Source organism: Haliotis rufescens, unplaced genomic scaffold (assembly GCF_023055435.1).
Source record: "Haliotis rufescens isolate VD_foot unplaced genomic scaffold, xgHalRufe1.0.p SCAF_7, whole genome shotgun sequence".
In the NCBI taxonomy this organism is placed as follows: Eukaryota; Metazoa; Mollusca; class Gastropoda; order Lepetellida; family Haliotidae; genus Haliotis; species Haliotis rufescens.
In genome coordinates this window covers 52,026,171-52,037,763 of record NW_025964361.1, presented here as the reverse complement: position 1 = coordinate 52,037,763, position 11,593 = coordinate 52,026,171, and the positions used below count along the sequence as shown (strand labels likewise).

Sequence of the window (11,593 nt, the reverse complement as noted above, 5' to 3'; positions counted from 1 at the left end):
TTTGTGTTATTTTGTTCTGTTACATACTCTAGAAAAGACAAGTTCAATCAACAAGCCTGAACCTGCTGAACCTGGCTAAAAGAATCATTTACTGTAGATTTTAGTGTTATATTTAGACAATTACTAGCTCAACTTACAAGACCGAACAAACTTTAACCAGATTCTTTTTTTAGAATAGTGGCTGAAGTTGCAGATGCAAGTTTATTGCTATTGCTCATTTCTTCTGATAGCTTCAGCTAAGCTTATTGACAAAGAGTTACCGTATATCTTTTCCCAAGTGCGCACTGCTTGCTTGCCTCCCTGGTCGGAGTGATGCACACTGAGATACCAATGCCCCACTCAGACACAGTATACTGACTCCGAGCCGACCAGTCCTTGTTTTAGCCCCTTAATGCCGAGTGTCAGGCAGGGTAACAACAAGTACAATCTTTTAACATCTTTTGGGATGACACGACCGGGGATCAAACCCCCGACCTTCGGCTCTCCGGGCAGACATTCTACCTCTGGACCAAGAAGGCAGTCAGCAGATGAAAAGGATGTATTAAAATGCCAAGAGCCTGCTTGACAAATCATTTAAACTAGTCTTGAAAATTGGAAGGAAATGCTTGTTTTAACAAACACAACCACTGGATGAAAACTTTATGACGACATGCTGATGGATGAAGTCTTGCAAACGTAAATGAATGAATCAAGAGTTTTGACCATATGTTGACAAGCAGCAAGTTCATCCAAAATTGTCACAGGATCAGAGAGGAAATTATAGATACAATCTGTGATTTCAGATAAAACATGTTCAGAGACCGACCTTGTTGTCACTTAGCTTTTGGACAGTGAAAAGACTATTATTTACCAAATTCCATGTCAATTTTATGAGTAAAAACATTCTCTTCTAAATGGGTCGGGAAAATAGTTTTGATATAATTTTTGCACTGCTGCTATTGTTTATCTTGATGAAATAGCTGCCACAAAACATCTTTCTATTTCTGACACAATTTAGCTCCACTTTGTGTATAATGGATTCTGCTGGGAACATGAAGAGACTTCTCCAGTCCCGGATGTTCATCCCATGTCGCTGATCAGCACCTTGCTGGTAATTTAAAAGCTGCAGTAAAAAACGCAACATTAATGGTTTGAAAAATAATTTATTCCAATTTTCTGCATGCATCATGTTGGTTCATGATTCTAGCACTATACAAATCTTTCATGATTCTAGCACGAAACAAATCTTTCATTCAGCCAGTCTAGCATGGAAGGACTGTATGATTCATGTGTACAAATTCATCATATCAATGTGCCATCAAAAGCAAACAATCTCGAGAATGAAGCTAGGTTATCCACGATAATGGCCTTCACAGATAACAGCCATAACAATGTAACAGACTTACCAGTGTCAAACCTATCGAAATCTCCGACATTGTAATGTTGGCCTGATATGGATCAAAGAAAGTTCTCACAACTGCAGCCACTTGTACAACACAGTTATGACCCCTACAAAGATTAACGTCCGGATTTTAGATTCGGATGGAGGGTGCTCAATACGGTACATGTTATTGTAAAATAGTGTGCCCCTTTTATTGATAGCTTTACCTCAGTATCACATTCATTCATTCTGATTACCTTTAAAATATGTAAAGTGTTTCGAAATAAGGATGAAAGACGACTTTCACTCACAACCTTTATGCCAAACATGACATTTTTGAGTGAGTGACTTGGGGTTTAACGCCGCTTTTAATAGTATTCCAGTCATATCACGGCGTGTCAGCTTAATGTGGGAGGAAAGCCCAAAGTGATGCAGGTCTCAGACGTTGACCACTTCCGTGAAACCCACGAGCACGGGTATGGTGCTGACAAACCTAGAAACATAATCGGGGCAAACCAGGATTCGAACCCACAGTCATAGGTTTCTGTTGTGCCTAAGGGACGCAACCCTGCACAGCGAATCGCGGCACCTTAGACTGGGCCACCTGTGCCCCCTTGAAATTTTTTAGTTCATAGATTTAAATACTAATATTGTAACAACAAACCTAAATACTGACAATGGAAGGAACCCTTCCAACTACATGTATATTGATCAAACTCCTCTTCCCTCTTTCCTCATCTTCCCGAGGCAAGAGAGTTAACTGACTATAAAAGTCCAGCTCCCACCCTTGCCGAACTAGGCTGGTATTCCGGAGTTACATTTAGGCTGGACTAACGAGTCTATGCAAAGTCCAATAAAAATTGCGTAACGAACTACATGGATTTCAACATGCAGATTTCAGTCGACTGCAGGATTTGCAAAACCTGTGAACATGTGGGTGTTGACAGATATTTTACAAAACTTTTCCATGTTTTTAGTCAAGGTGCTCAAGTGATTTGATGTTTTGAGGCATAAGAGACCGACCTTGTTGTCCACTTAGCTTTTGGACAGTGAAAAGACTATTATTTACCAAATTCCATGTCAGTTTTATGAGTAAAAACATTCTCCTCTAAATGGGTCGGAAAATACTTATAATATAATATTTGCACTGCTGCTATTGTTTATCTTGATGAAATAGCTGCCACAAAACATCTTTCTATTTCTGACACAATTTAGCTCCACTTTGTGTATAATGGATTCTGCTGGGAACATGAAGAGACTTCTCCAGTCCCGGATGTTCATCCCATGTCGCTGATCAGCACCATGCTGGTAATTTAAAAGCTGCAGTAAAAAAAGCAACATTGATGGTTTGAAAAATAATTTATTCCAATTCTCCACATGCATCATGTTGGTTCATGATTCTAGCACTATACAAATCTTTCATTCAGCCAGTTTCGCATGTAAGGACTGTATGATTCATGTGTACAAATTCATCAGATCAATGTGACATCAAAAGCAAACAATCTCGAGAATGAAGCTAGGTTATCTAAGATAACGCTTCACAGATAACAGCCATAACAATGTAGCAGAATTACCCAAGTCAAACCTATCGAGATCTCCAACATTGTAATGTTGGCCTGATATGGATCAAAGAAAATCTCACAACTGCAGCCACCTGTACAACTCAGTTATGACCCCTACAAACCCCTAATAACGTCCGGATATAAGATTCTGATGGAGGGTGTTTGTTGGAGCAGTGTGCTCAATACGGTACATGTTATTGTAAAATAGTGTGCCCCTTTTATTGATAGCTTTACCTCAGTATCACATTCATTCTGATAACCTCTAAAATATGTAAAGTGTTTCGAAATAAGGATGAAAGACGACTTTCACTCACAACCTTTATGCCAAACATAACATTTTTGAGTGAGTGACTTGGGTTTAACGCCGCTTTTAATAGTATTCCAGTCATATCACGGCGTGTCAGCTTAATGTGGGACTAAAGCCTGAAGTGATGCAGGTCTCAGACGTTTACCACTTCAGTGAAACCAACGAGCACGGGTATGGTGCTGACAAACCTAGAAACAATCGGGGCGAAGCGGGATTCAAACCCACAACCATAGGTTTCTGGTGTGCCTAAGGGACGCAACTCTGCACAGCGAATTGCGGCACCTTAGACTGGGCCACCTGTGCCCCCTTGAAATTTTTGAGTTCTTAGATTCAAATACTAATATTGTAACAACAAACCTAAATACTGACAATGGAAGGAACCCTTCTAACTACATGTATATTGATCAAACTCCTCTTCCCTCTTTCCTCATCTTCCCGAGGCAAGAGCGTTAACTGACTATAAAAGTCCAGCTCCCAGCCTTGCCGAACTAGGCTGGTATTCCGGAGTTACATTTAGGCTGGACTAACGAGTCTATGCAAAGTCCAATAAAAATTGCGTAACAAACTACATGGATTTCAACATGCAGATTTCAGTCGACTGCAGGATTTGCAAAACCTGTGAACATGTGGGTGTCGACAGATATTTTACAAATCTTTTCCATGTTTTTAATCAAGGTGCTCAAGTGATTTGATGTTTTTCGAGGCATAAGATCCGTTTAATTACAATATAGATCTTGGTTGTCAATAAGATCATTTTCACTGGGTGCTGCCATTTTGTTTGAAGCAAATGCAACTGATATGAGTGATGGAATCTGATTGGTCAGTAGGAGCGACATAGAAAGGACATACCTCAGAATAGTCACTGGTGGCACTACGATCACCTAGCCTGAAAATTCCAGTCTAGTTTGGCAAGGGTGGGAACTGGACTTTGTAGTCAGTTAACACCCTTGCCTCGGAAAGATGCTCTTCCCTATGCTAGTTCATAATAAACACTGAAACGCATCAAGTCCATTATCTCAATTATGGTTTAAAGCAATGCAACTGAATCATCCCAGCAGACTCCGTATCAGCATTGTGATTTAATATCAGCACTCCTCCTGTCATCCTATTCAGGACATATCAGTTCACAGGGCCTTGTAACTGAGATGACAGTTCAGTCAAGGTGACAATATTTCTGCAATGTTGAGGAACAGAGGTTTACAAATCAGAATCTGTATCTTAAGCCTGCTGCTATGACATTGAAGTCAGCTGTTCATATGGTATGTACGTGTGGCTGGGACCTAATGAATCCATAGGTTTTTGATCTTGAATTTTGATCAATTGCCCTGACTGAAAATCTCCAACACAGGGTGCGCTTTGTAAGTAATACAGTTGAAACTGTCATTACAGACTTAAAATTAACACATTAGTATGTTTAGCACATGAAAAAATGCAAGGACATTTTGTTGAGTACACTTCTAAATACAGTGAAACATATACGCCGTTGTTTTTAGTTGATGAAGTCTGATCTCTCCTGGGATTTGATCTAACCCAGAATCCCAACGGATGCTACTTTGTCAAATAGGCTGAATGAAGCTGTCAGCCCCTCACTGTGAATTATTGTTTGTTTGTTTGTTTCTTGTTTAATACCACACTCAGCAATATTCCAGCTATATGAGGGCAGTCTGTAAATAATCAAGTCTTGACCAAACAATCCAGGGATTGGCGTCATGAGCATCAATCTGCTCAATTGGGATACAATGACAAGCATCAACCAAATCAGCGAGCCTGACCACCCGATCCCGTTAGTCGCCTTACGACAAGCATAGTACCCTTTACGGCAAGCATGGGTTGCTGAAGACCTATTCTACCCCGGATTTTCACAGCTATACACTAAGCAATATTCCAGCTGTATGATGGTGGGTGCATGCAGGAAACAGTTTCACTGTGAATAACATCACTTTACACTATTGAAATTGAAAATAGATCTGATATTGTGACAAGACATGAACATTGACATGTCGGATAACTTCATCAATGAACAGCCATGCTGAAGGGCTGTATCTTTAACTTTGTCATGATACAGTACAAACCTCGACAGTGAGGCTGCAATTTGAGACATGAAAACTCAACCAATGACCAGTACCGGTAGTACAAGAAAGGAGGTGAAAGGAGATACTGTCCACCATCAAAGAGAATCATGAGAAACAACTGTAAAAGTTGTCCTTATGCATACTGTATCATTTTGTATCGATACACAACCTACTGGTTCAATACTTGTATCATGGCACAGAGCCATGATGCACTTAACATTCAGCATATTGTTACACCCCTATCTGAAATCATAGAAAAGGTCATGCTTACAAACCATTGCTGCTCAAAAGGTATATATTATATATCAAAATATCATATACATTCTTGTACAGACATTCATTGCAAATGTAAAAAGTGCTACAATGTTAGTTGGATTTTGCATTTAGGGGAAATGAAAAATCGACGAGTTTTTATCACTGCTGTTTGTAAGAAATGGTGCAAATTACATATATAATCTTTATTCGAACCAAAAATAATAACTTTCTTTGGTATTGGCATTGCTTCACATTGTACTCCCATGATGGTGGGCCCTACAAGTTAACTCTCTTGTCACACATGCAACGGAGCTCCCAGAAACATCGTGTTCTACTTTTCTGTTTGTTTTTCATTTATGAGAAACAGTACTAATCTGGAAGTTGAAAATATTGTTTTCTTTAATTTTTCGACCACCTCATTGATTTTTGGTTTGTAAACCAAATAATAATAATTAAAAAAGGTCCAAGGATGATATGGGTCTGCTGGGAGGAAGATTTTTACTTTTTTCCTTGATTTTGAAGAAAATCCTGCATAATTGAAAAAGTGACATCATATTTGTTCAAAATGGCAAGAACATCATTTGGGTCAGTACCTAATAATTGGGTCAGTCATAATCTTAACCACAATATTTGTTCACACAAATTGTATCATCAGGTGATGGACCAAATATAGGTGTATTGAAGTGCAAGCATCTTCAACAGTGTCTACCCTAACCACAGTGTCTACCCATGATCAGATGGTGCAGACAGCAGAAGTGACGTCCAACGGAGAAAAGAGGAAAACAGGAGTATTTATTTTGTACATCAGAAAAACCTCATCACTGAAAGCACACTTTCAGATTAATCACACATATGAAGAAAACAATCATTTTCAATCAATCATACAGAATGGAAACTAGTTATCATGAAGATGTTTCATGAATGTTGAACAATTTGGCCACTTCGTAGAGATCTTCATTTTCACCCCCATCACGGAGAACCTGAAACAAACAAGGATAACGGTAACATCACTGCTTTAATAATAACAAAACCGTTCTCAAAAGAGTTTTATCAGATACGATACAGAGACTGTTAACCGAGCGTTTCCCTATACTTAATATCATGTTTAACTTAAAGACTATTGTTTTCTATACAGTAAACTACGCTCATAAAGAACTCAAAGGGACCACTAATTTTAAGTCGTTATAACCGTGGTTCGTTATAAGCATACATACAACGTATATGCAGCAAATGGACAGGACAAGAAATAGTTCGTTATATCCGTCAGAGCGTTGTACGTATGTTCGTTTAAAACATAGTTTACTGTATAGCACGAATATATTTCTAGAGCAATTAATTAATAAAAGAAAATGTAGTTGTAAATAGCATGTGGAACGATCCATACCATCAGGAAATGAAGCCTGGACGCCCACTGTAACCACCCAGTGATAATGTAGAGATAATGCAGTGATAATGCAGTGATAATGTAGTGATAATGCAGTGATAATGTAGTGATAATGTAGTGATAATGCAGTGATAATGCAGTGATAATGTAGTGATAATGCAGTGATAATGTAGTGATAATGCAGTGATAATGTAGTGATAATGCAGTGATAATGCAGTGATAATGCAATCTCATCAAAATCAGATCTTAGTTCTCGCTACCGCTAAACAAAGATCTGAGGACATCCCATTTCGGGTCACGTCAGACCGACCTTGCGCAAACTTTGACCAATCAGAAGGCAGCTTACTTGTGCTTTACGGCACTATTTTCAAATTGGCGACAACACTTCGAAACATATCTTGACAAATTCTTGATTACAAATTTGAAACCTGAACAAAAGAACATTCTGGAATGGCAAATATATGGTAATATATAGATTGTATGGATTCAGTCGTTAAACCCGTAACTATCGTTCGGAATACCCAGTGTTAAATATTTCGAGGATGCATGATTAGAAATCACATTCCCACTGTCACTTTCATGATCTGGCAAGCAACGCTCTGATTGGTCGGATGAAAGGTCGTTCTGACGTGACCTCAACTGGGATGTCCTCAGATCTTTGTTTAGCAGTAGTGAGAACTAAGGTCTGATTTTAATGAGATTGGTGATAATGCAGTGATAATGTAGTGATAATGCAGTGATAATTTAGTAATAAATTATTCAGCTCTCAAACAAGCATGGGATGAGGAAGCATTCTGCCTAAAAAACTGAGGTGAGGTGAAATTGGATTTAATGTCGCATCCAAGATTATTGCACTTATATTGCGACACACATGCACATGTGTGTGTGGCTGCTTCTACTGGTCCAAACTAATGTCTATTTTATAGTGCTAGCAAACTGAGATACTATGCTGTCATTTAACATGAATACCCCACTCAGACACAGCATACTGACACCATGCCGATGTGTCCTTATTTTAGCCCCTTAATGCCAAGCGCCAGACGGTAAAAACAAGTACCATCTTTTAACATCTTTTGGTATGACACAGCCAGGGATTGAACCTCCGACCTTCCTCTCTACCACTCAACCAGAGGCATCTCAGAATTGGAGAAGAAGATAACTCACTTTTCTGGCAATGGGCATCTTGTTGAAGACATTCCACAGCACAATGCCAACAATGATTTTATCCTTCAGATAGAAGACAATGCCCTTGCCAAAGTCCTCGCCCTCTTGTGGGGCCTTTGGTTGTGGAGAAGGAATGAAGGATGGCTTGGCCTTCTGAAAGAAAAGAGTTCATCGTTAATATTCGATGCACTTTAAATCAGTTATGGGTTATACTACTCAAAAGAAGTTACAGAACACCTGATTTTTTCTTATGAGGGACCATGACAATGACAGATTAACTATAGTCATATGAAAAAAATCAAGTGCTCTTTAACTTCTCCTGAGTAGTATAATGCAAATCGTACTTATATACTGTATTGCTTTTACATGAACTACTTCAAATGAAAATGTTTTTTCGTAATAACGACATGAACTTGCACACATGATGAGGATGAGTTTACTGTGGTGTCTAAAAATAGTAACTATCCGTGGCAGTAAGCTCAACCCCTTCACATTATGTTTCAATAGAAATAGTTGGTGTACTTACATAAATATAAATATAAATAAATAAAATATTTACTCTGGCCAAGCTTGTGAAGGCAGGTGCAAATACAGCATTGACTGTATTAGAACATTTTGTAGAATTTTCCTATTCGTAATATTCTATAAGTAATACGTTGCCACTGTTATACCGAGGCTGTTGTCTCCCACAACTGCTGCTATAGCGAAATCTACCACAGAGATCTCAATTACCTCATGCAGCACGTGCGTAGCCACCTAGCTGCCATGTGACACCCTTCACTCTTGTCTCCTGCGAGAGCAAGTGCTCGGGGGACGGACTCAGCAGCCCAGTGGTAACGTATTACTTATAGAATATTCCGAATAGGAAAATTCTACAAATTACATTAAGTAATACGTTACCACTGTTATACCGAGGCTGACTACCACAGTAGGCGGTGGGGAGCACCTACAACCCGAATCCTGACTGCTAGCGTTCCTTCCGACCAGCGGAAGTAAACACCAAGGCGGAAGCACTCGATGCGCATGCACCTAGCTAGGCGTTACCCTATAGGAATACCAAAGCACTGTCAAGCGCATACCGTAAGGCTCAATCGTCAATGCCAAAACGATTGGTGACTCCAAACGGCCCCACTGGATAGGTATTTCATCGCCGCAGCGGATGAGAACACTGTATCCGCGTAAGCTAAATCTTAGATCAGGTTAAACAGTCGAAAAGAGGGAAATTAATTTCCTTCAGACTGTATATCCCAGAGCAAGCCTACTTAAAGTATGCATTAGGCGCGTGACCTAATTCCAGTATTCGTAAGCATGTATCGCAAGGTTGGAATACACGACAGACAATTAAATGCATAATTGTCAAAATACAAATAAGGACAAAACACACAAAAAGCCGCCTCACCTGTGGTGTGAGTGTGCTGGTTTGCAGGACCCCCACTCCTGTACCCACGGCGTGGGAACATTGGAGACGACCCAGATTGACCACCGTGCAAGGACTGACGACTGCGGAGTTTGGAATTGCGCTGGACACACCCCCTAGATGACCGCTTGTGCCGCGATCAGCGGCCCAAGACGGTGCACCCCCTCCACGTCTTCATCAGAAACCTTTCTGAGGTAATGATTGGCAAAAACCGAGTCAGAACGCCAGTAACAACCTCGTAATATTCTGTGAACAGAGATATTCGAGTGTAGGGCAAATGTTGCCGCTAGCGCCCTGATCTCGTGCGGGTTTGACCCCGCTACCGGTAACCCCCGAGACCGGTACGCCAGATTGATGACAGAACGAAGCCACAACGCAATCGAGTTGCGAGTTATGTCAACCGTGCGATTAGGGTTACACGATATGAACAGACGGTCACGCCCTTGTCTACGTTCATTCGAAGCCTTAAGATAATACTTAAAGGGGCACTGATCTAACGCAATTCCCCGGGACTGGTTGTTGCCTTTGTTATTGTTTTTTCCCAGTGAATACCCGGATGTATAGCAGAAATCTAGACTAGTTCGCGACCTCTGCTGCGCCATTCGTAAGCGCATTAGTCACTTTTATGGGTAGTAATAAGGGCGTATGGTCACATTGATCAACAAAATGAAATACAGTTTTCGAGAGAATAAGGAAATGTAGGTATCTTTGTGAGTAGCATCGGTAATGGTGACGAAGTTTTGATAAGTCACTTGCTTGGTAATTTTGCGATTTTCGTTTACACTATTTTGACTTGCAACACAAAGTATATATTTCACCTAAGTATATGCTTTTTTATAGTGTGTATATTTTTTTACTGTCAAATGTGTAACAAATTTATTAAACGTCTAAATATTCAGTTATTTTACAAAGTGACTGAAAAACAATTCCATCTGTATTATTATGACAACGAATTCCAAACATTTTGATGTTTAATGTCATCACCAAGAGACTGAAAATGTTACGTTGAAAAGTACATTTCTAAGTTGTTTGGCTTTTAATCCTACATAATAATCTGTTGTGATGTTTGTAGGCCCTTTTGATCGTCTTGATCAATCTGGACAGATTTTTTAGTCAAAATGACTGAAATATTTACACATTTGATAAATTGCCTGAGAGAATCACATTTTACAAATTGACGGTAATATATACACGCTTATAAAGGAAAAGACCTGTGACAACAACGTCTATCGCGCATTGAAGAATTTCCCAACCAAGACGTAGAGAAACAAGAACGGATCGGTTCAAATGAAGGAAAACAAAATGCAGATATCATAATTACAACCTACCAAATTTATGTGTATAAGTTTTAGGCAGCTTCCTTGTTCGAGGAATGTATCCGTGAATATCCACACAAAGGAACAATATCCCACTCGTCTGCAGCTGTACAAAGAAACTTATTCGATGTCACGTGTCTCAGTAACAATCAAATATTTTAAAAGATATATATCGTTTCGGGATATTATAACCTGTGTTCGTTTCTCAACTGATCGCTTGGATTGTTTCAGGTGTTTTACATAGGTGTCAAGTCTCAATGGTCGGCTGAGAAAGCCCACGTGACAACTATTTTCATAGCGTCCACGGTTCCTAAAAATTCCATTGAGTGATAGATAACAATGATCAATCAATCAACGTATTATCAGTTAACCTTTAGAACAAAGTATGTTGTTTTTACATCGGCACTTCGCGCCATGATATGAGTGTATTCCCTTTGTTTTAGTAAACCTAGACATGTAAACACTCACTCTTGACATATCCACTGTGCAAGATAACAGTGATTAATCAATCAACGTATTTTCTGTTAATCCTTTGATGACTAGGAACGATCCGTTGATTTACAAAAAAAAGTAAATCAAGTGATCACTCATCTCTTGCTGGGCTGCCACGTGCATATTACATAACACACATTTCACCTCACTTCAAACCTGGATTTAGATTGAATAATTACCCCAGACACAATAAATGCCAAATGGGAACCTTTGTCAGGTAATATAAGTGGTGCTACCACTAATTGTACCTGTAATAAATTCATT

At 39.4% G+C, this 11,593-nt stretch overlaps 1 protein-coding gene across 1 annotated transcript in view; it reads right to left on the bottom strand.

Moving 5' to 3' along the window:
• Nucleotides 1-5,688: 5,688 nt before the first annotated feature.
• LOC124111248 (apoptosis-inducing factor 1, mitochondrial-like) overlaps nucleotides 5,689-11,593 on the bottom strand; it is a 31,008-nt gene continuing 25,103 nt past the window's right edge. Inside the window, exons 16-17 of the mRNA XM_046470898.2 lie at nucleotides 8,105-8,257; nucleotides 5,689-6,536 (exon numbers count right to left, since the gene is read on the bottom strand). Of these exons, the coding sequence (XP_046326854.2) occupies nucleotides 6,459-6,536; nucleotides 8,105-8,257 (231 nt within the window). The 3' untranslated portion in view covers nucleotides 5,689-6,458. The remainder of the gene's footprint in view (nucleotides 6,537-8,104; nucleotides 8,258-11,593) is intronic.